This window comes from Rhincodon typus, chromosome 9, assembly GCF_021869965.1.
Source record: "Rhincodon typus isolate 14 chromosome 9, sRhiTyp1.1, whole genome shotgun sequence".
NCBI classification, from domain to species: domain Eukaryota; kingdom Metazoa; phylum Chordata; class Chondrichthyes; order Orectolobiformes; family Rhincodontidae; genus Rhincodon; species Rhincodon typus.
The window spans coordinates 55,524,205-55,550,399 of record NC_063340.1 but is presented as its reverse complement, the minus strand read 5'-3'; the positions used below and the strand labels follow the sequence as shown (position 1 = coordinate 55,550,399).

The window sequence follows — 26,195 nt, the reverse complement described above, 5'->3', positions numbered from 1 at the left end:
GTGTCCTAGTTTACAGAGGTAAGTAAGGTTGAAAATTCAGGGTATTCCAGTCCTCCTTTAGATGTAATTCTGATGCAAGAGAACTAGAATTTTGCAAATGTTTAACCCCTGTTCAAGAACAGGAGAGAGATAAACCTTGCACCATAGACCAGACAGTCTAACATCTGTGGAAAGATTTTCAAATACAAAATTAATTAGCACCTGAATTTATCAAAGGCCAATTGTGTTTAACTCATACTATATCCATCTTTGATTACTTTATGGAGAGGACTGATTAGGGTAATGTGGTTGATGATCTGTATATGTACTGCAAAAGGCATTTATAAAATGTGTCACACTGTAGATTTGTTGTTAAAATTAATGCTCATGGGATTAGATGGACTGTTGCAGTGTGGACACAAAATTGGCTAAGACGGAAACCCAAGAGTGACAATGAGGGGTTGTTTCTTAAACTTGTATAAGGCATAGAGTGATATTTCCCAGGAGTCTGCAGTAGGACCACAGCTCTTTTTGATTGAAATTATATGCTTTGGATATCTAAGTCTGCAGATTACATAAAATTCAGAAATATAACAAACAATATGTAAAGAAATACCTCTTCTTGAAGACATAAGCAGATGAATGAAAAACTCAGACACACAGCCGATGAAATATCATACAGAAAAGTCTTAAGGGATACCTTTTGGAAGAAGCATAAGGAGAGGTACTATGAACCAAATGGATGATTCTAAAAGGGGAGCAAGATCGGAGACAGTTTAGGAATGTATATACAAAATATTTTAATGTGGAAGACAAAGTTGATAAGCTGTTAAAAAAACAAGACTGCTGCCGTTATTATAAAGATTATAAAAGCAAGTACCTTTTACAATTTTTTTTTTTTTTTTTAAAAACTCAGACTCAGCTGGAGTATTTGGTTCAATTTTGGCCACATATTTTAGGAAGGATGTCAAGACCTTTGGTAGAGTGCAGAAGACATTTACTAGAATGATGTCAGGGGTGAGAGTGTTCAGTTCTCTGGAGAGACTAGATACGTGGATTAAAGAGGAGTGGAAAAATGTAAAATACTGACAAGTGGCTGCTATGATCACCTGTCTAAGTTGAGTCAAGTTCATGAACCCATCAGTAAACAAAGATCAGTCTGAGCCAAAATTAACATCATTATAAAAGGACACAAATCCCTCCATTGTTTCACACCTTTCCGGAAGTTAGGCATTGAGATGAAAAGTTTTGTTTAAGAGTACTCAGCTTAGGAAATCAATGAGCAGATATAGGAATATTGAGTTCTGAAGAAGGGTCAATGGATTCAAAACGTCAACTCTGCTTTCTCTCCCCAGATGCTGCTATACATGCAGAGTTGCTCCAGCAATTTCGCTTTTTGTTTCAGCAATAATCAAATAGACTTTTAATAACAGCTGCTTCTGGTCAACGATTCTAAAAAAAAAAAGTTGCAATTAACTATGTCTTCCTGCATGAGTCCTGATACCCTTCCCTGTCCTTCTTTGGAATCTCATTACTTGTATCCGAGTGTGTGCTTATTGTTGTGTTTTCTTTTTCTCGTAATGGAACTCCACTCTTTTTCACTCAAGACGACTTTGGAACAGGCTCCCCCTTCAATTTTGATCATTTCTTAAAAATTGCTCATGGGATGTGTGCATCACTGGCTAGACTAAATTTACTGTCCTTCACCAATTGCCCGGAGGATGGTGGTGGGGAGCTGCCTTCTTAAAACTCTACAGTCCTTGGAGAACAGGGGCATCCATAGTGCTGTTAACAAGGAAGCTCCAGGATTTGGATCCACCAACAACGAAGCAATCGTGATATAATTCCAAGTCAGAATGCTGTGACTAGGAGGGATTCTTGCAGGTGATGTTGTTCCTATACATCTGATGCCCTGTCCTTCTAGGTGTTAGAGGTTGTAGTTTAGTTGGTGCTGTCAATGGAACTTTGATCAGTTATTGCAGTGCATCTTGTAGATGATGCACACATATGGTACTGCGCATTGGTGGTGAAGGGACTAATTGTTGAAGGCATGAACGTTTCCTGCCACTTACCAACCCAAGCTTGGAAATTGTGCATGTCTTTTTGCATATAGACGTAAACTGTTTTAGTTTCCGAGTTGCCGTGAATGGTGACGAACATTGTGTAATCATTAGCAAACATCACAATTTTCTGACAGTATGACAGATGGAAGGTCATTGTTGAAGAATGCTGAAGGAGATCTGGCCTAGCACACTCCTCTGAGGAACTCTGACAATGATGTCCTGGAGGTGAGATGACTGACTTCCAACAACAAGAACAATCTAACCAAGTTTAACTGGAGTGCGAAGCTACATGCTAAACAACTATAAAATAGAGATAAATATTTGTTGTGACTGGCTAAAAGGATTTTTTTTTAAAAAAAGTGGAGCAATGATGCCTTTACATCTAGATGTAAAATTTTGAATGGAGAAGTTTGAAATTATAAATGGTCAACATGGATTTGACAGCATCAAGAAGGAAAACTTATGATGCCAGTGGCAGAAGGACTGAAAAAAGAACCAGAAAAGAGATGACGGGTTGTAGGAAAGGTATGCATTGTATTTCTGTGCCCTTGAAGTTATGCTCCAAGGACAGTGGAAGCAAATTCAATGGCACCTTCCAATAGAAAATTAGATAGTACTTGAAGTGAATATTGTTTTAGGGCCATGGATTGGTAGCAATTGGGCAGCTCTTTCAAATAGCCAGCAGAGGCACAAGTGGCCTCTGTTTATGCTGTATTGTTCATACAATCATGCAACCTATCAGGCCATTCTGACAATCACAATCAGCTGATTTGACCCAGCTCATTGAAAGAGATATCTAATTCATGGTATTTCTTTATTCCTCATTGTCCTGTAATATTTTCCTTTTCAATCAATAGGTTACTATTGAATCTGTGACGCCAGCCCTTTCGGATGTGATTCCTAGATCTTAGCAATTTATTGCATAAAAAAGTTGATTTTAACTTTGTATCATTGCATTATTAACCATCCTGCCAATGGGAAAAGGATTTCCTTAACTGTGCCGTCAAAATCTCTTAAGTTTATAAATAGTTGTGCTTTGTTTTATTGAAACTAATTATTACAATCGACTTGTCGCTAAACTGGACATTCAGAATTTGCAATTTAAATTCAAATCAGGTTGAATAAGAAAACAAACTTAAATCTCTCTAGAATCAGATTTTAAAAAGCAAGAAAATGTCAAGTCAATGTAATAAGTAAACAAGATAAACAAACAATCAAATCTGTGAAAAAAGTAAAAAAAATAGCACGGGTAAAAAAAAGAATAAAACAGTAACAACCAAATTCTAACAGCTCAAGTACTTAAGTGTTACAAGACCTGCCTATCAAAAAATTAGTTGATCCCATTAATGACACAAATTATTCACATTTTGTGCTGTAACTTGGAAGTAAGTTTGGTCAATGAGCTAATAACTTAACTTCTACAGTCACCTCAAATCACAATAGGCGAATAAACAACAATGATACATGTTATACATAATCCAGTTATTGTCCACTTCTTGACTATGACAGACAGTTTCTGGGACATTTCACTTAAAAAAACTTGCTTATAACACAGAAAAAAAAATCCCAGGAAGGCACAAAAAAAGGGGGAAAAAAGGAGTCAAAAGAAATTGGAAATAAAAACAAAAACACTGTAGGAACAATGATGATGACGATGATGCAAGGAAATTGAAGACAGAAACAAAAAGAGAAAGAGCAGGTCAAACAAACAAAATGATATGTTAAATAGTCTCCGACTAGCAAACAAATGTTAGCTTCTGAAGGGTGGGAAAAAAACAAGACTTCCATGTATTTCCATAGATTTAAAATGCAGGATTGCAGGCTTGAAAATAAAGTGTTGTAGATGTATCAAAAAGATGGATCAAACATTAGGTGAAGATTTATTGCAAGTAGTTTCATCTAATGCAAGAAAGATGAATTGATTTTGGTTAAATTAAATATAACTGACAATTCATTGGTAGAGAAGATGCATTATTTTCCAATTGTTATCCTCCCATGGTTTAAGTGATTTGTGCTCTATTGTATTTTACGAAAAGAACAGAGGAACTTTCAATGATTTAGATTGTATGTATTAATCATACCCAGTGGCTGTGAACCATATATCTAAACCTGAAGAAGATTTTTGACATCTAATTCTGTGACAAGACTTTGGCGCAAGGTACCCTACTCATACCCAGAATCTCAAATCCATTTACTGATACAGTTGAACAATTTTCTGTTTTAACTCTATGAGGCTTAAGGTATCAACCCATTTTTTGCAACCAAATAGAGCAAGTGTAGGAATTTTTTTCTAATTTCAAAGAACAGTAAATAGAATTAAAAGTAAATTAATTAAATGTAGATTTAAACAGCTTTGGTAAATTTGTGTCCTTGCTTCCCATGACTAAATGTGCAATACAAATAAAATCCTCAAAATAAAATTGAATACATTAAAGGAAAAAAAACAGATAATTGAGAAAGCTTTCATGATACTTAACATGTACTGCCAAATATCTATTCATTTCATGTGAACATTTTGGTAAAATATTGTAATCAAAGCCACAAATAATAATCCAGTGTTATCCAACATAATTTCTGCTGAAGAAATTAAAATGCAGTGCACGCCATGAAAGCATAGTAAAACAACAGAGAAAAAAATCCTAATCCATATTCATTAATTACATATTTAGAAGAAAATAATTTCAAATTTGCTAATTTACTTTTGTACTCTGCCAAAAATTGCACAAAGACAAAAGAGTCACATTTTTAAACAAAAATTGGTCAATATATATGAATTAAAATGAACATTCATTTTAATCATATTCTCTTAATTTAAACAAATTTTGCACTGGAATCTAAGAACTTTTCATAATCCATATGGAGTTAAACACAGCCGATTTAGTTCATTAACATATTCCAGCTAGCAAACTATGCATCTCTCTCATCAACAGCAGTTCACATTAGCAGCCAGTTTCTAGATACTTAGAACAATTTTAGACTAGATTGCTAGACACCAAAAAAGAAGACAAGCACAGCACTGTGTAAATGCACGTCTCTCACAAAATAATTTAAAGCTTAACACCCTTCAGGTTTTGGAGGAGGAATCAGTTGTTTTTTTTCCTTTCTTCATGCCCTTTGCTGGTAACACCATGGGTACGTCATATGTCATAAATACCATGAGAACTAATCCATCAGTTGTAATGGCTCCTATAAAACACCACTGTGAGATTGCAATAAGACTGGAAAATAGGCTACAAATCCCAGTTATGCTCAGGCTCGCAATGAAGCGAAACAGAAAGGAGGTAGGAAAGGGATCAAGAGATAGATGGCCACCTGAACCATGACCAGAGAGGGCAGAGGTCACAGGCCAAGGTCTTTATAACATCTTCACTACCTAACTTCAGTAAGGTACCAATCTAAACTATCACAGCAGCGACACAAGACAAAGAGAAAGAATAAATGTGCTTACCTTTGTGGATGTCTTCCTGGGCTCCTTTCTGCCACTTCTATTTGCCATTCCAGACAGTCGAGTGAGTCTCGCTTGAAAACCTATCAAACCAGCAGTAGTTTAAGAGATTTTGATATGACCTATTTGACAGCTATTTCAGTCAAAAGGAGCGTGGGGTACAATTCGACCTCAACTATTTAAAACACTGCCAGTCAGGCAAAAAGTAATTGGCAAATCTAATTTTTTTTTTTAATTATAGACGAAGTACTGTCGTAATTTGGTCAAGGATATGTATTAACCCTTTGGAAACTGCACTCACATCTTGACATTGAAATAAATGACATGACAAATATTTTAAAAATTTATTCAGAGAAATTCAAATTCATAAATTCCCACTGTTCTATATTGTCAACAAATTTGAACATAAGATTTAGAATTATTTTTGAAGATGCTATTTCACAGAAATATAGATTTCGATTACTTGATGACAATGATTTTTACTTATTGTCAATTTGCTCCTGATTTCAGTCCCTATTTTCCAATACAAGAATTCTCCAGGGAGGCAAGTCCAAAACTAGACAGCATATGTTTAAGGTAAGACAGAAAAGATTTAAAAGGGATCTAAGAGGCAACTTTTTGCACACACAAGGTGGTGCGTGCATGGAATGAGCTGCCAGAAGAGCTGAGTACAATTACAACAGTTAAAAGGCATCTGGGTGGGTATATGAATAGGAACGGTTTACAGGAACATGGGCCAAATGCTGGCAAATGGGACTAGATTAATTTAGAATATCTGGTCGATATGGACGAGTTGGATCACAGGGTCTGTTTCCATGCTGTACATCTCTATGGCTATATCTTAAACTATTCTTTCATTTGAAGATTTTGTGCAAAATTCCATTTTTTCAGAGCAGCAATTGGTTAATAGCTATATCAAGTACGTTTAGTCATTTTTCATAATATATGCAAACTTAACTTTATAATATGGACCAATGTGAATCACTCTTACCTGGAAGTCAACAAATTGTGGCCTTTTATACTCTTTTGCAGGATATGACATCATTGGCCATGCCAGCATTTATTGCTCATCCTTAGTTGCCCGCGAGAAGACAACGGCAAGCTACTTACTTGAACAATACAGTTCTTAGTGGTGCACCCATTTGCAACCTATAACTGGTGCACTCAAGGTGCTCTTAGGGAGGCATTTCCAAAAGTTTGACCAAGTGACAGTGATGGTATGTGTGTGTATATAAAATCTATCCCTCCTGCCCTCTAAAATAGTCTAGCAAATCTAAAGAAAGGAAAGGAACCAGACAGTATACTTGGCACCAATCTAAGCACAGGAAACAACAACAGCAAACAGAGCCCTATTGATCTTAGAAAATCTTCCTTACTTCCATGTGGGAGCTTGTGCCAAAGTTTGGACAGGTGTCTTATAGAATAATCAAACAACAGTCTGACAAAAAGTGATACTCACAATGTCCCAGACACCATTGTCACAATCCCTGCATCTGCACTGTCCCACCAGCAAGTCAGATTGACCAGTGGTGGTAGCGCAGTGGTGTACCCTCGATAAGGAATTACCCTAGCAGTCCTGAACATTGATCCTATGAAATTTCATGGCATCTAGTTGAACATGGGCAATGAAACATCCTACTGATTGGCAACTACTGCAACCTCCATCACCCATTTTCATAATGAATCAGTACTCTTCCATGTTCAACACCACTTAAGGGAAACAACGAGAGTGACAAGAGCACAAAACATACTCTAGCTGGGGGATTTCAATGTCCATCACCAAGACTGGCATAGTAGCACTATGCAAGCTGGCCAAATCCTCAACAACATAGCTACTAGACTGGGTCTACAGCAATGACAAAGGAGCCAAAGGGTAAAATCTACTTGAACTCATCCTTACCTAATCTATTGGTCACCGATGGATCTGTCTACGACAGTGTCAGCAGGAGCAACCACTGCACTGTCCTTGTTGAGATAAAGTCTCCACATTGAGGATACTTTATGTTGTGTGGCATTACCACTGGCTAAATGGGGCAGATGTCTAACCGAACTAACAAGTCAAAATGGAATATCCATGAGGCACTGTGGGTCATCATCAACATAGAACTGTATTCAACCACAAGCCGTAATTTCATCACCTGGCATACTCTTAACTCTACCACTGATATCAAGCCGAGAGATCAACTCTGGTTCAAAGAAGAGTGCAAAAGCAGCACCCGGCAGACTTGAAAATGAAGTGTCCACCTGGTAACGCTAAAACTCAGGACTATTTCCATGCCAAACAATGGCAGCAGCATGCAACAGAAAGGGTTAAGCAATCTCACAAGCGGTAGATCAGATCTAAGGTCAACAGTCCTGTCACATTCAAATGTGGCGCAGTCGTCAATTGAACAAGTATCAGAAAAGTGATAATTCCACAAATATCCCCATCCTTAATAATAGGGGATGACCAGCTCATCACTGCAAAAGATAAGGCTGAAGCATTTGCATCCAACTTCAGCCAATGTCAAATGGGTAATCCAACAAGACCTCTTGCCACAGTCCCCAGTATTCAACTTATTGGACTCATTCTATGTGATATCAAGGAATGACTGAAGCATTCTGGCAATGGTACTGATGACTTATGTTCCAGAACTAGCTCAGCCCTTCGTGAAGCTGTTCAAGTACAGCTAGAAGACTGGCATATTACTGATATTGTGGAAGACTGTCTAGGTATGTCCTGTGCAAAGCAAAGCAATCAGGACGAATTCAATCCAGATAATTACTGCCTGAGTTTATCAGAGGAGTTCCTCAGCATAGTGTTCCACAATTTGCAGCTATTTCAACAATGACCCCACCACCATGCCCCCGTCCCCACCCCAGCCTCTCCAGTGAGGTCAGAAGTGGGGATGTCCCCTGATATTTGCACAATGTTCAACACAATTCATGACTCCTCAGATATGGAAACAGCCCATGTCCAAATGAAGAAAGACCTGGACAACACTTAGGTTTGGCTTAGTAAATGGCAAGTGACATTCAGACCAAATTAAAGGCAGGCAATGACCATCTCCAACAAGGAAGAATCTAGCCATCTTCCTTTGACGTTCAACGACAGTACCACTGCTGAAATCCACATAAGCAAAATCTTGGGGGCTATCATTGACCAGAAACAGACTAGACTAGCCAGTTAAATACTGTTGTTTTAAGAGCAAGTCAGAAACTAGGAATTCTACGACAAGTAACTCATTTCCTGTCTTCCCATTGCCTGCCCACTGTCTACAAGGCATAAGTCATGGCTGTTGTGGAATACAGTCTACATTAGTGCATGATGCATCTCCAACAACACTCAAAATGCATATCATCAACCAAGAAATAAAACAGGGAGTTTGACAACTTCCCCATCCATCAACCTCAACATCCACTCCATCCACCACTGACCCGCAGTGGCAGCAGTGTACACCACTTACAAGATGCACTGAAATGACTCACAAAGGCACCTCTGATACCACACTTCCAGCCCGCAACCACCTAGAATGACAAGAACAGCAGATGCACAGGAACACCATCACTTGAAAGTTCCCCGCCAAGCCATTCTGGTTTGAAACTATGTCAGGGCAATGTGGATGGAATAAATGCTGGCCTAGATAGCAACATCCACATCCCATGAATGAGTGAAAAACCACACAAGTTCTTTTTTTTTAAATTCTGAAAGTCAGTTTTGCCCAAATAATTTTGTTCATTCACTGTTACACAAAGACTCCAAAATGGTTATATTAAAAAGATAATCATCATGCAACATATGTTAAAAAAACTTTGAAAAGTATTTAAATTAAACATGTACATAAAGCATAAAACATGTTCTGATAAAACAACATCAATTTATAACAATAAAATATTCTGTATTCTTACAAAATATACAATTAATATTGAATAACAATATGCAAGGATGAAATATGAAACAAAAACCATCTTCCTTTTCTCTGTGTATAAATCATTTTCTGTCTTGCTTCTTGGTATTTATTCAAGCAAATTGACTTAACCCAATTTCTTCCTAATACAATTATACACTGGGCAAAGGCATAAAAAGAAATAAAATTGCCAAGTAAAAACAAATTTCAATTACTTAAACTTGATAGTCTAACAGCTCTGAGCACCGACAATTGTCCGCTCAAAAAAATAAGTCAAATTATTTTATAGCCCGACTCCTGCAACTGGAAATAAGAATGATACTGACCTCTTTGAGCTGTTTTCGACATAAGTGGGAAGGTGCCAGTTAAGATGCTTTCAAATACTGGATCTGGCAATTCTGTCTCAAGTTCCAGGGCGTCATCTTGCTCCCACCAGGGAATGATCCCTGCGATACCACATGCACCACCAGATTCACCCTCAAAAAACCAGTCACTTTGTTCATCATCACCTTTCAGAAAAAAAAATCAAAATCTTAAAACAAACAGATTTATTTAAATAAAATTGTACAATACAAATATTACTAATCAAACAAATAAATTGTCATTTGTCTGCTATCTAAGATTTTCAAAACATCCATGGAATACTTGTTTTAATATGCTAACAGAAATAAAATTATGCAGTTTAAACCTCAAGATACAAACCAAAATGAGTGAAAAAGGAAGGAGCTTTATGAACAAATTAAATGATTAAAACAAAAAATACTAGAAAGACTCAGTGATCACACAACATTCTTGAGACAGAACCAAAGATAGTGTCTCTGGCTGAATACTCTTCATCAGAACCCAAGAGAGACAGAAGTGTCAGACTTTCAGCAAACAAAAGTTGGGAAGAAGAATAAAAGGGAAGGTCAGTGAAAGGGTGTTGTTATGAAGCCAATTGATTAATAATATATATTCCAATTGCCAGGTAATCAATGGAGCACTGCAGACTGCATGCTCGGACCCTATGTAATCGTAGGCACTGCTAACGCAGTGGGAAATTGATCCGCCTGCATCTTGGACAAAAAGGCAAAAGTCCTAACATTGGAGGTTTTCACTTCTGATAATAATTACTCAGGAAAAGTTAGATGATTAAAATCCTAATCAAATTCCTTGGTAACTATTAAGCGGACACCTACAACTCATCACAGAAACCTCCATCCTCAATTACAAATCCCCAACCTTTTACAGCTCCCAGACCCTCAAAATCACCCCAGTGACCAAACCAGCCCTGACCCTACACAATTCCACTATCCCTTTCCCTAATTAATGCTGGCCTGAACTGCCACCATAGGGTCATAGAGATATTCAGCATGGAAATAGACCCTTCATTCCAACTCGTCCATGCCGACCAGATATCCTATGTAAATCAAGTCCCATTTGCCAGCATTTGGCCCAAATTCTTCTAAATCCTCCTATACATGTACCCATCCAGATGACTTTTAAATGTTGTAATTGTACCAGCCTCCACCACTTCCTCTGGCAGTTCACTTCGTACACACATGACGCTCTGTGTGAAAAAGTTGCCTCTTAGGTCCCTTTTAAATCTTTCCCTCTCACCTTAAATCCATGCCATCTAATTTTGGACTCTTCCACCCAGAGAAAAGACCTTGCCTACTTACTCTATGCATGCCCCTCATGATTTTATAAACCTCTATAAAGGTCACCCCTCAGCCTCCAGCGTTCCAGGGAAAATAGCCCCAGCCTATTAAACCTCTCTCTATATAGATAAAACCCTCCAATCCCAGCAACATCCTTGTAAATCTTTTCTGAACCGTTTCAAGTTTCACAATATCCTTCCTATAGCAGGGTGACCAGAATTGCATGCAATACTCCAACAGTGGCCAAATCAATGTCCTACATAGTTGCAACATGACATCCCAACTCCGATACTCAATGCATTGACCAATAAAAGCAAGCATACCAAACAGTCTCTTCACTATCCTATCTACCTGTGACTCCACTTTCAAGGAACTATGAACTTGCACTGGAAGGTCTCTTTATTCAGCAACACTCCCCAGGACTTCCCATTAAATGTATAAGTCCTGCCCTGATTTGCTGGTCCAAAATGCAGCACCTCACATTTATCTAAACTAAACTCCATCTGCCACTCCTCAGCCCATTGGCCCATCTGATCAAGATTCCATTGTACTCTGAGGTAACGTTCTTTGCTGTCCACTACACCTCCAATTTTGGTATCATCTGCAAATTTACTAACCATAACTCCTATGTTCACATCCAAGTCATTTATATAAGTAACAAGAAGCAGTGGACCCGGCACCAATCTTTGTGGCACACTGGTGGTCACAGGCCTCCAGTGTGAAAAGCAACCCTCCACCACCACCCTTTGTCTTCTACCTTCAAGACAGTACTGTATCCAGATAGCTAGTTCTCCCTGTATTCTGTGTGATCTAACCTTGCTAAACACCTTACTGAAATCCATATAAATCACGTCCACTGCTCTGGCCCCATGAATCCTCTTTCCTACTTCTTCAAAATACTCAATCAAATTAGTGAGACACAAATTTCCACGCACAAAGCCATGTTGATTATCCCTAATCAGTCTTTGCCTTTCCAAATACATATAAATCCTGTCCCTCAGGATTCCCTCCAACAATCTGCCCACCACCAATGTCAGGATCACCCATCTATAGCTCCCTGGTTTTTGATTTCTTAAATAAACAGTGGCACAACGTTAGCCAACCTCCAGTCTTCAGGCACCTCACCTATGGCTATCGAAGATACAAATATCTCAGCAAGGGGCCCAGCAACCTCTTCCCTCCCTTCCCACAGAGTTCTAGGATACACCTGATCAGGTCCTGGGGATTAATACACCTTTATGTTTTTTTAAGGTGTTCAGCACCTCCTCCTCTGTAATATGGACACTTTAAGATGTTACTACTTATTTCCCCACATTCTCTATCTTCCATATCCTTCTCCACAGTAAACACTGATGCAAAATACTTGTTTATTATCTCCAACACATAGGTGGCCTTGCTGATCTTTAAGGGGTCCTATTATCTCCCTAGTTAACCTTTTGTCCTTAACGCATTTGTAGAATCCCCCTACCACCAGCCTTGATAACACCCTTGTCCACTGAGCCACTACCCCACTGCCACTAGCCACACACACTCTCACAATCCCCCTTGACCTATCCCAAGCACTCCATCATGCTAACCTTGCACACTATCCACCTAACATCCTAACTCGTTAACTGATTGCCACACTAACCCTACATTCATCTTACACATTCAGGCTTTCAGTATAGCTGTGAAAATTTCTGGCTGCATTACTGGACATTTAAATCTCAAAATCTCAACAACTTACTGCAAAAGGAACTGTGGTTTGACCTCCACTAATTATCCTACGTTACAGAGAACTGTAGGAATTTCAGCCATGTTTTCCATTTCTGAAAGAGCCAGGATAAAAATTCCCTAAAGAAATACAGACCTCATTATGAATGCTCAAAAATGAGCTGTATAGTAATCTGACTGACTTACCACTCCTCAGAATATCCGGGACAATTTTCTTTCAGGTTTTATGTTTAAAGAATTGTACACAGCAATTCATTTGGAGTTTTGAGATCATGCCCTTCTTTTAAAAAAACAGGTCACTGACAAGATAATGAGTCACTTTATTTTTCAAAATCAATTATTGGAAATCACAGTTTAAGCTAAGTCAAAAGCAGAGATTGCTACCTGCTGGATTTACTGGAAGGCACAGGTCTCCAAAAAAACTCCTGGATTAACTGTAAGTCACATGTCGGAGTACCCTGTGGTCAAGAGCTGTGGCATTTTTGGTATTGTCGGGAATTTAGCTGAGCTACAGCAAGCCGAGAGAGAGATATCATACAGCTCATAGAGTCTGCTTCCATGCTGTATGACCCTTCGGTCCAACTTGTCCGTGCTGACCGTAATCCCAAACTAAACTAGTCCCACCTGCCTGCGCTTGTACAATATCCTTCCAACATTTCTTATTCACATACTTATCCAAATGTCTTTTAAACATTTTAACTGTACCTGCATCCACCACTTCCTCTGGAAGTTCATTTTGCATCCTTTACCTTTCGGAGAAAACCCTTTTGGAGGTCCCAAGAGATAACTGAAACACTGATCCAACTGTTCACCCAAAAAGCCTTTGAAACATCTCTTCTGGATGTTTCCTGAATGAACTGCCTGTGAGGATCTTCGTGACAACTGCCTTTGCTGTATAACATCCAATTACTGAAAATTTTGTACCTTTTTTTTTCCCCCCCTTCAAAACTTACAATTATTGGCTAAAATGTTTTTCTTTCAAAGTCAATACTGCAGAGAAAATCTATTTGCTTTAGTTACCTGTGCGCATATTTGAGTGTGTTCGGTTAGTTAGAAAGGCAAATTCTTATAATTTCAAACTTGACATTGCACGCAAAACCAATTTTCATCTTGGTTTAATGTGTCTTATTTTGTAATAAGTCAATAATTTTGTTGATTAATAAAGATACCCTGATTAGGTTTGAATTTTAAAAAATCCATTAATGTGGTATAATTGGTCCCATCAGTAACCGGGTGAAGTATTTAAATTGATCATGTGACCAGTGGCATAATTGGGGTCGGTCAGCCAAGTTGAGTGGACATCTGGTTTGCAATGTAGAATGATGCCAACAATGACTGTTCAATTCCTGTACTGGCTAAGGTTACCAAGAAGGATTCTCCTTCTCAATCTTTTCCCTTGCCTGAAGAGTGATGAAACACCAGTTGTCTCTCTCGGACAGAGAGCAGCTCTTTGGTCTGGCAAGACTATGGCAACTCTACCCTTAATGGGGCTAGACAGAAGCAATGCAATCCTCCAACCTTAATCGTAACAATTTGGAAGATGAAGGCAAGAGAACTCTATCATGAATCTGGGAGGAATTGGGGGGGCAAGAGGTAAGAGCAAAAGTCTGAAATCGACTAATCAAACACTGTTGAGTGTCTATCAATCACGCTGAGGGTGGTGGAGTCCTTGGTTGAAGAACATTACATAATTGGAAGTGCTAATACGATAAAGTTGCATCTTCTGAACAGATGAAATGGTAATGAAGAATCTGGGAGAAGTGGTAATACAGTCCTCAGCGGAAGCAGCTGTGAGAAAGTGTAGTCAAGGTAACCGTATGAGAGAGAAGAGGCAACACTGATACAATTATCAATGAATCGGCTGAATGGCCTACTCCTACACTGTAAGGTTTTATAATAACTGTAGTGTTGGATAAAATATTGTTGGGCCTCCATTCACAGAACAAGCAGACAGCTCTCAGACTATACTGGTGACAGATGAACACGTAGAGGGAGCGGATTCTTTCCCTCCACTTCCTGACATCCCTCTCTCTACTTTTGGTGATATTTTACCAACTATACCTCACTACAAGTCCAAAGACACACACCATTACCTTGCTGACATTTCCTCACACTCCACTTCCTGTGAGGACATTATTCCATTCCCCAGTTCCTCTATCTTTGTTTCATCTACTCAAATGATGTGATCTTCTGAACTAGCACTTCAGATACATCTTTTTTTTTCCTGAAACAAGCATGTTCCTGATTCAGCACAATACCTCAATCAGGATACTGCAGTTCAATCATCTAAAGCCTCCAAAACTCCTTCCAACAAAACAGCAATTTACTCGTTCACTTTTTAATACAGTATATTGTATTGACTGACCACAATATAGTCTGCTCTTTACACGGGAGACCAATTGCAAACTAGATGATTCTGTTGCAGAACACCTCCATCCAGTCTGCAACCATGACCCCAAGTTTCCAGTCACCTGTTGTTTCAGTTCTCCACCTTACTCCTACTGTGTGCTTGTCATTTGGCATTTCAATTCTCCACTTGGTTTCTACCATAAGCTTCTTGCCATTAGGCCTATCAGTTGTTCATCTTGATACCACTCCGACCATTCTACCCTTGGCCTTTCAATGAATCTCAATGAAAGCTCGAGCAACAACACTTCATCTTTCAGCTCAGCACTCAACAACCTTCTGAACTCAACGTTGAGTTCAACAATTTTAGATCATAACATCTGTCTCCATTTTGTTCCCTTTTTGCCTTTTCATTTATTTTCTAGTTTCTTCCTTTATTTACTCCTTTGCATTCAGGTGACTGGTGTTTAGCAATTCAGGTCTCACCTTGACACACCTTTGTTTCTTTTGTTCACTCCCTTTGACTTTTGTTTATTTAAGTCTTTTGTAATTTTATTTCTCCTGCTCCCCAACTTATCACTTACCTTCCATTCTGTTCATCCTCTCTGCATTAGCAATTTCATTTGCTGAACTGCTATTACATTTCTATCTTTTTGTGTTCTGATGAAAGTCAACGATCGGAAACATTTAGCAGAACTTTCCCAGTTCCTGAACAATGTGGGCAATGGTGAGTCACTTAGAATAATATTGGAAGAACAAAAAAAAATCTTGGAGAAAGAAACCATTTTGCACATGAAGTTTTAATGAAAACCTCACTGGTGAATGGTGAAGGGCCTATCTACGTGCATTAACATCTCATTATTACTTAATTAGGCTTCATTTATAGGCAACTGCACTATGTCACTCCTCAACATGAAACTCTGAATGGGTATCTGACATCTGCAGCCTACCAGAATCTTTGCTAGGCATTATTTTGATCAAAATTCCTCAGCTTTGGGGCACACTCTATGTGCAATAATTGCCTGCACCCTCCATTCATGGAGGCTGGCATTGGACAGGCATCAACATTGCCACATCAGCACGGCACATTTCTGACTCGCTAATATTACAGTTCACCACTTCAATACTGAGCTTTGGAGCTCAATGACGTCTTACATTTCAATGCTGCTGCCATGTCACTGTGTGCAAGGAGTGACCCATCTCACAAACCAGAACAAGAGTACAGAATCTTAGCTTCCATTTTTAGCACTCACTCACTTTGCGACTACTTGGAAACTCACAGCATCCGTCTTGCTAAGCCTTGCTATGCACTGTCCTCTCACTTAGAAAAGGCTCACAGTACTTATTTCTTGCCTTGCCACACTGGTTAGCACAGACACAAAGCCAGACAGCTTTACATATAGGCCAATGATCATTCAACGTGTGGACATGTTGCTATACAACATTGGGCTACATCAGCATCACACCCATAACGTGACAAGCACACTGAATCCACTTCAACTGAATGGCCGTGACACAATATCCAAGGGTAACATTCCTCAGTCTAGTTCAGGGGGATGATTAGTGGGTGTCACCACAACAGTCAAATGTATTGTCTGATCTCAGTCCATAGGCTTGGATATGGTCAGTTGGCCACTTTGGGAGTACACATCAAACATTGGGTATCATCAGTGTGGGGTGGGCTAATGTCCTATACAGTGCAGCGCAACACATGGGCATTAGTAGTAAGTCAGTTGTGGAACTGCACAGAAATTAGTTAGGAGTTGGCCACTCATCAGACAGGCTGGCATTCAAAGCCAGTCAGGGAGGTAGGCCATGGCCAGTACTGGAGATCTGTTCATTTAAAATCAATGGGAAGTTATCAGGAGCCGCTGCTTTGGTGGACAAGTTTGGGACGTTAATTGTGGGGATTAGAGACAGCGTGCTGAAATGCAGAATGGAGAATAATTGTGAAGGGAAGCCAACATATAACTGAAGGAGACAACAGCATACTGGATGGCATCTGAGGAGAGGAAGTGCACTATGATGATTCGCAGATGACTATTATAACTGAACTATAGACCTTTGTCTCAGGGGATAAAGCGAGGAGATGAAGACTTCAATGAAGGAACAGGTAGAAATGTGTGGAAACTCAGAATTGATGGGGTTAACAGGGAGTGTAACGAAGAAGGGAACATGAAAATTTCTGTTTTTATTAGGAGGGGAGTTACCTAGATTGCCAGAACGTCTCAAACGCACTCTATGAAGCACAACCGGTGTTGCCTTACATCTTTATCTGAATACTAATGTGCAGTGAAAATGAAAAATAACTCCCACCAAGGTCTCATGGGCTGCACAAGGGCATGGAGCTGCTTTTCTCTCACATCGAACTGAAAATATTTGACAACATGGCCTATATACAATGTTGTCTTTCTTGCGTGACTTGGGGGTTAGGGCTTGGGGTGGGGAATCTAGGGTTAAGGTTTCAGTGATCCTCCTGCCCTTACCATCTCCTATTATAATTGCACAACAAGGCTTGTGCTACGTACTTCATAATGAGGTTTTATGTTGAATTTAGGCTCAACTGCTTTAGATGTTGGGGCATAGGTACATCCATAATGCTGTTTGGGAAGGAGTTCCAGGATTTTGATCCAGTGGCAGTGAAGGAATGGTGATAAACTTCCAAGTCAGGAGGGTGTACGGCTTGGAAGGTGCTTGCAGGTGATGGTGTTCCAATGCATTGCTGCTCGTCCTTCTACCTTTTTTGAAAAATTTAATCTTTTTTTTAAATCAGCCTGTTCAGAGGTGTTACTACATACCTCTGGAACAGGTGGGACTTGGAATCCAGGCCTGCTCTTGTCCTTCAATGTGATAGAGGTCACAGGTTTGAAAGATAGGTTAAAGAGTTCTTGATTGGCCTTTTCACAACCTTAATCACTGACCTAACACATCCAAAAGTGTTGCCTAATTACCTTCGATCCTGCGACAGTGAAAGCCAGACTTGGCAGCATGACATGAACATTCCAACCTGACGTCAACTTTAGCCAACTAAACACCTCACAATTGCATCTGCTTGGCTGCGAAAATTCCTCCCAAGCTTTTACTTGCAATTGACACTTTGTTAAAGCTCACATATATCGTAAGACTATCAATAATGAACAACAGAGTATCTGTGAACTGTTCCCCAGCAAGAGTCAGTCCCTCCAGGAATGAGCAAAATTATGAGACAAAAGTGATTGCAGCAGAAACATTCTCCTAAGTTCATCCATTTCAACTATGGAATTTCACTGAATAAATTCATCTAGCCTGCTCTAACTTTTCTTACAATTCTTTTGCACTTTTGCTTTGCCACTTTTTTTTCTGATCTATATATACATTACTCCCTCATACATGTCATGTCTCCCCCATTAGTCTACAAACTTTCACTCTTTAGATCTTTGTTCTAATGCACTTCTTTTAAGAGGGCTTCCAGTTATCCTCTAATGCATTTTCATTTAGCTTCTTGTCCTATCTGCATTCAAATTTCTTGGCCAGCCATCATGCAGACCAGATTTCATGGTGAAACTGCAAGCTATGATGTCAACCATGACTCTTAGATTCAGCTAGATACAAAGACCTTACATGAAATATATTTGTAAAATATCAACAATGTAAATAAATTCACAATTCAGCATGAGACACTAACTCAGGAGGTTACAAGAAATTGATAAGATTAGGTAGGTGTAGCTAGTAATATCCTGGAGGTTGTCATTAAAGCACATCTTTAGGGAAGCTCTTTGGAGCCCTAGCTGATGTATAAAAAGATACTGACACTCTGGTGCCAGACTCTGTATGAAGCAGTACTATAGGCAAGGACTGTTTGTGTGTAAATAAAGGGTGACTTGATGAGGGGATACCAGCCTCTGTGCAGTTATTTCACAGAGTCCCTGAAGTAGAAACATATTCCAATCACCCTGCTAATTCTCATCACTGTTGCTGCTCAAAGAACATTTGAAGCAGAAAGTAAGTTGGAATGCAATATTTGAGACTTTCTGCTCCTATAGGAAAAGAAAAGTTTATCCACTAGAGTCAGAATGAACTACTTTGACTCTGTAATCTAAGACTCTTGCAATATTTATCTATACTCCTGTAAACTGAAAAGCCAAAGCAGCTTAAAGATTTAAAGAAACATTTACTAAAGAAAGTGCATAAAAACTAAATTTGGCAGAAACATGCCTTGAGGGCAACTACCCATCAATTAGCCGTACGCTATTCTGCATGCTCCATACTGAAAAACTGTAAAGTTTTGAATCCCATATCAGAATTTTATATTGCTTAAGGGTCTAAATTTTTATGGTTTTTAGAAACAGCTATACAGCTACAGCACTAGAACAGTAAAAATAAACTTTGAGGTAGACAAGTAGCTGTTTGGTGGGACAAAACCTGAGTTTTTTTCATTTTGCTTTTTCATTTTTCATGCATCAGGACAATTCACAAGAATGCCAATTCAAGCGGAAAACCAATATTCACACTGCATGTCAGGAGTGCCGATTTGTACAGGCATTGCCAGGAAAATACACTTGTTAATATGGATTAATTGTTAACTAACAGGGATTGTTTAAAATTTAAAATCAGGCAAGTTGACACGATAGTCCAGGGCACGACTCAAATAAACCAGCTGAAACAGACACACTGCATATACAAACCCAAATAAAAATAGAATTGTTGAAAAAACCTCAACAGAGTCTGACAGCATCTATGCAAAGAAAAATAATTAACGTTTTGGGTGCTGCATGCTAATATGCATCGTTTCCAGTACATCTAAGTGTGTCACACTGCGAGCCTGACTGACAATCTTAAATTTATTATCAACCCAATTCCTCACACATATATTGAGGATTATCCAGAAAAAGCTGTCCAAGTGCAGAATCACATCGAATGTTGGGCACTGCATTGCAATTTTTGCAAGCGTGGGCTGGTTGGGTATGGTTAGTACTTTGCTTGTTACAAAGCAAATTTTCTTATCCTAAAAAGGTACTAAAGGTGGTCACTCTGTCTCAAAAAGCATCTACTTCAGAATACAGAAGATTAAGGAATCTCAAACATTTGAGCAACAGGTGAAGTTAGCCATTTGAAGTTGCTACTGTACAGTAACAGGATACTAATGTCAAGCCAAAAAGACATTCTACCTATCACACAAATGAGTAACAGGATATATGAAATTCAGTGCCAGTGTGATGCCAGGAATGTTGACCATACTTCTCAAACTGGTATATTGACCTTATTGCTTACAGACAGCAAGAACATGTACTCACTCTGAGCTTGCTTTAACTCAACAAAACAGATGACAGCCACTCATTGATTCATTTCTCACTACAATGACCTGACTAATCAAAGTCATCTTGCCTGGTTTAAAGTTTAAATGTAACTGGCAGTTAGCTGTCAATCTACATTAATGGGTGTATTCGCCATGACAATTCCTCTAGCAATCAGAGTTGACCTGCCAACCAATCACAGCTTGTGTTTCATGCAAGCTACATGCTGGCTTTTCCCTTGAATTTGTATTCTTGCATGTTGTCTTGATGAGTGTAAGATGAAAAGCTTTGATAAATTATATCTCTTTTCAGTAAAATGTCTAATAATTTATGCCTTTCATACGTTTAAATATTTTGCAGAATGATCAAAATAGCAAATCAACCAATGCAGACAAACAGAATTAGTTGGAATATTACCACTGGCAAATTATGAACAAGAAGTGTATTACTGTCTTTCAACTTAAGACAAGGTGTCAATTACTACTGATTTGGTTATCAAAATTTAAATTTGAAAGTTAGTTATTAATTCTCAAACACATATAACATTAAATGGAAAATAACTTTTCAAAAAAATTTACAAATCAATAACTGCAAATTTACTGACCTTATACTCCCAATAGGGATGATTGTTCAAATATAATACAAATTGGGAAACAGAGCTACATTACAATAAATAAAACAAAGAATTGTGGATGCTGGAAATCGGAAACAAAAACTGCTGGCAAAACTTAGCAGGTCGGGTAGCATCTGTGGGAAGAAAGCAGAGTTAACGTTCTAAGTCTGGTGACTCTTTAATACTGGTCGGCCCATTTCTGCTTTCTATGAATCTATAATTGGCAAATTTAGGCCAGCAGAGTTAGTGTTCAAAATTCAGGCATTTCAGATTGATATATCAATTATCAAAAATTAATTTCACCACAACTCTATAATTTCAATTGTAATATTCAAAAGAAAAATCACAGAACCACATATTTTGAATGAACTAAAAAGCAGGCAACCTTTAAATGGCGTTATTCAAAGCTAAAAACGTACCCTCTCCAATAATTGTCTCATTGATACCTATTTTTCAATGCTTTCAACTCCACCTTTGTCAATTTACCTTCTATTCTTTATCTTTTTTAGACTGGTGCACATATGGTGAGTTGTTACCTCAGCCACCATAGGTAAGTAGAAGTGATGTTTCAGGTTTGTTTATCAATCTCTTTATACATCTCAAACATATATGGTCAGATTTCAATAATAGTACACAGAGTACAGGTGAAGGAAGAACATTTTGGTGAAGAGACCGGTTTGGATCAGGATCCAATTTTTGTTTTTGAAAGATCATTTAACTTTGGGAGATGATAAATACGACCACCTCATACCTAAAAGCAGTACAATGGGCAAAATTACTAACTGCTTTAAAATACCTCAGGAATCTATGATTGTTTTGACAATATTGAGTCACGGAGTCATAGAGATGTACAGCACGGAAACAGAGACTTCGGTCCAACATGTCCATAGCAATCAGATATCCCATTTTAATCTAGTCCCATTTACTAGCATTTGGCCCATAATCGCTCTAAACTCTTCCTATTCATATACCCAACTAGATGCCTTTTAAATGTTGCAATTGTATCAGTCTCCACTACTTCCTCTGGCAGCTCACTCCATATACCCACCACCCTCTATGAAAAAGTTACCCCTTAGATCCCTTTTAAATCTTTCTCCCTTCACCTTAAACCTATGCCCTCTAGTTTTGAACACCCCCACCCTGAGGAAAAGACCTTGTCTGTATACAATATCCATGCTCCTCATTTTATAAACCTCTACAAGGTCACCCCTCAGCCTACAATGATCCAGGGAAAATAGCCCTGGCCTATTCAGCCTCTCCCTATAGGTAAAACTCACCAACCCTGACAACATCCTTGTAAATCTGTTTTGAACCCTTTCAAGTTTCACAACATCCTTCCTATTGCAGGGGGACCAGAATTGCACACAGAATTCCATATGTGGCCTAACCAATGAAGAAAAATCACAGGAAGGGTCAAAGGACCCGAAACGTTAACTCTCTAATTTTTCTTGACAGATGTTGCCAGACCTGCTGAGCTTTTCCAACAACTTCTGTTTTTGCTCCTGATTTACAGCATTCGCAGCTCTTTTGGTTTTTATGTGACCTAAGCAATGTCCTGTACAGCCGCAACATGACATCCCAACTCCTATACTCAATACGCTGACCAATAAAAGGCAAGCATACCAAATGCCTTCTTCACAATCCAATCTACCCACGACTCCACTTTCAAGGAACTATGAGCCTGCACTCCAAGGTCTCTTCATACAGCAACACTCCCCAGGACCTTACCAGTAAGTGTACAAGTCCTGCACTGATTTGCCTTTCCGAAATGCAGCACCTCTCATTTATCTAAATTAAACTCCATCTGACATTCCTTGGCCTATTGGCCCATCCAATCAAGATCATGTTGTACTCCGAGGTAACCTTCTTCACTGTCCACTACACCTCCAATTTTGGTGTCATCTGCAAACTTACTAACCATACCTCTGATGCTCACATCCAAATCATTTATATCAATGTGAAAAGCAGTGGGTCCAGCACTGATTCTTGTGGCACAACACTGGTCACAGGCCTCCACCTCCACCGGTCTTCTACCTTCGAGCCAGTTCTGTATGCAAATGGCTAGATCTCCCTGTACTCAATGTGATCTAACCTTGCTAACCAGTCTACCATAAAGAACCTTGTCGAACACCTCACTGAAGTCCACTGTTCTGCCCACAATAATCCTCCTCATTACTTCTTCAAAAAAAATCTCAATCAATTTAGTGAGACACGATTTCCCACGCACAAATCCTTTTAAGAATGTGCATCAATTGTTCAGGGGAAATTGTTATTTGTTTGAACAATAATTGCTGTAACATGATAGCAGTACCAACTGGAAGCAGTACCAACTGGAAGCAAGTTAGCATATAAAGATACAAAGGGCGTGTAGCCTGTAGACAAAAAGGAGATACAAGGGATAGCTGTTTCAGGTTGGGGGTGGGGAAGCAGGAAAGGCAAATTCACAAGGAGCTGTGTCTGCAATAGCATTTTTAAAAAAGGCAAAAATGTTGAAAATAGAATGAGAACATAGATTGTGAAATGGACAATTCTATGACTTATCTGCCAGTGCCAACCAAGGCATTTAACAAGGTTTATTAAAAAACCACAGTCAAATAAAAGAGAGTCTCCCAGGTATCTGTGCAATCAAGAGCACCATGAAGTTAGCTTAGAAAGTCCTGTAGGAGTGTGGCACTTAGTGATGACTGTTTACAGGTGATTTAGTTGGGGTGGAGATACCATTACAGGTGACTCAAGGCCCAAATCCATCAAATAAGAAAAAGGTGAGATCTACATTCCTGAAGATGCATTTGAAAGTTTGTCTGATTTTACAAGATGCCACAAATACTTGTAATCTCATGAGAGTGTCTCTGTTTGTCTGCTGTTAATGTGTAATTAGAGTTCATACCAAATATAATTTACCCGTTAAACATAAGTTGAGGATTCTGATTACTGTTGGAGAATAGCTACAGAAAGTGGAATCCGATTGCTAGTTTAATTTGGGGTTACTCAGTAAATTTGGTTATTTTACTTTGCTGGGAATCGTAACACAGGCAAGAAAGGGCTGCATAATCATAATAAAAAGGAGTTAACCCAGTGTGGCAGGGATATTTACTCTATTGAGTGCTTTCTTCATTTGTCATGTGGTATTTAACAAATGCATTGTCAGTTGTGCCTGCTGCAGAGAGTCAGAGTCATACAGCATGGAAACAGACCCTTCAGTCCAACTCGTCCATGCCAACCAAATTTCCCAAATTAACCTAGTCACACTTGCCTGCATTTGGCCCATATCCCTCTAAACCTTTTAAATGTTTGAGCTATACCTGCATCTACCACTTCTACTGGCAGTTCATTCCACATACGAAACACCCACTGTGAAAAGTTGTCCCTCGGGTCCCTTGTAAATCTTGCTCCTCTCACCTCAACAAAATGCCCCCTACTTTTGAAGTACCTCCCAACCCAGGGAAAGAAATCTTTGCTATTCACCTGATCTTTATGCCTCATGATTCTATAAACCTCCCCTCAAGCTCCTATGCTCCAAAGAAAAAAGTCACAGCCTATCCAGCCTCTCCCTATAGCTCAAATCCTCCAGTCCTAGCAACATCCTGGTAAATCTTTTCTGCACCCTCTTCAATTTAATAATATCCTTCCTATAGCATGGTGAACAGAACTGCACACAATATTCCAGAAGAGCCCTCACCAACGACTTCTACAACCTCAACATGACGTCCCAACTCCTATACTCAAATGGTCTGAGCAATGAAGACAAGCATGTTAAATGCCTTCTTAACCACCTGTCTACCTGTGACTCAACTTTCTAAGTATGTGAACTCCTAGGTCTCTCTGTTCATCAACACTACTCAGGGCCCTACTATTAACTGTGTAAGGCCTGTCCTTGTTCGCTTTACCAAAATGCAATACTTGCATTTCTCCAAATTAAACTCCAACTGCCACACCTCAGCTCAATGGCCCAATTGATCAAGATCCCTTTGTAAACTTAGATAACCTCCTTCACTGTCTACTCTATCATCAATTTTGGTGTCATTCAGAAACTTACCAACTTGCCTCCTAAGTTCTTATCTGAATCTTTTATAGAAATGACAAACAATAGTGGACCCAGCAATGAAGGACATAGTTTTATTTGCATCACTCGCTTAAGAATAAATTTGCCTGTAATAAACATGTCATTTAGGAGTTTGTTAGAAGATCTGGTGAACGTCTCTTCTGTTCTAGTTAACAGTAATAAAAGAGAAACAAATTAACCATTTTTGGTGATTGAATAGGATTATTACACTTTTAATCCAGCTTGTGGAGTACTGGGGCTCAATTTCTAGTACAGTCATCCTATCAGAGTCATAACAGGGGTACCTCTCAGGAGTCTCTCCTTTCCTGATGTTGTACCTTTAATCAGGTACTGGGCACCATTGAATAAGGACCTCATTCCAGGAACCTGCAAACAACACTGCTTGGGTTTTATTGTAATGCTCCCCACATACCACCCACTCTCACACTGCTGGGTTAATACCATTGGCAAAGGTAAAAAGGTAAAGAGTGTTTCCTGGCAGCTGCAATCTTATGATATACCTCCTTGTTCTCAGTTTCTCTACCAGAGAAAATAGTGTGTCTTCATCTCCAACTCCATTCATCATCTTAAATGCCTCAATTAAATCACCACTAAATCTTGTATGCTTGAGAGAATACAAGACAAGTTTAGGTAGCCTGTCCTCATAATTAAATATTTAACCTTGGCATTATTCTGGTGAATCTGTGCTCTGTTCAAATGTTTATATCTTCTTTTCTCAACTGCAGTGCCTAGAATTGAGGCACTCACGATGTAGTTGAGCCAAAGCTTTATATAATTATTAGTGCAATTTCCATCCTTCTGTATTCCAGTTGCTATGAGAGAAGGCCAATGTTCATTAATCCCTGTTGATCATTAGAGTGCCTTAAAAACTGATTTTTTCTCTTAATACTGTGTAGCATGAGATTTCATTTAACAGTTATTACAGCAGTACATGCCTTTGAAAAATTCTAATCATACTAAAATAAAGGGAAGAACTGCAGAAAAATACGGAGGTCACAATGCACATTAAACTAGCATCAATTTATCTGGTAAGAGATAACAAGGTGTAGAGCTGGATGAACACAGCAGGCCAAGCAGCATCAGAGGAGCAGGAAGGCTGACGTTTCGGGCCTAGACCGAAGGGGGCGCAGCGAGTTTATCTCTGCAGCAATTTTAAAAATTTATTTGTGGGGT

At 39.0% G+C, this 26,195-nt stretch overlaps 1 protein-coding gene across 6 annotated transcripts in view; it reads right to left on the bottom strand.

Annotated features, from left to right (window-relative positions):
- Positions 1 to 513: 513 nt before the first annotated feature.
- gpatch2 (G patch domain containing 2) overlaps positions 514 to 26,195 on the bottom strand; it is a 55,012-nt gene continuing 29,330 nt past the window's right edge. The window contains exons 4-6 of one of the 6 annotated variants that reach the window (XM_020512956.2): positions 9,701 to 9,883; positions 5,491 to 5,570; positions 514 to 679 (exon numbers count right to left, since the gene is read on the bottom strand). In XM_020512956.2, coding sequence (XP_020368545.2) covers positions 551 to 679; positions 5,491 to 5,570; positions 9,701 to 9,883 — 392 coding nt within the window. In that variant the 3' untranslated portion in view covers positions 514 to 550. Of the gene's footprint in view, positions 680 to 975; positions 1,432 to 3,724; positions 3,942 to 5,189; positions 5,229 to 5,490; positions 5,571 to 9,700; positions 9,884 to 20,950; positions 21,094 to 26,195 lie in introns of those variants that run through there. The other 5 variants (XM_048601143.1, XM_048601140.1, XM_048601142.1 and 2 more) reach the window with 5 other exon arrangements.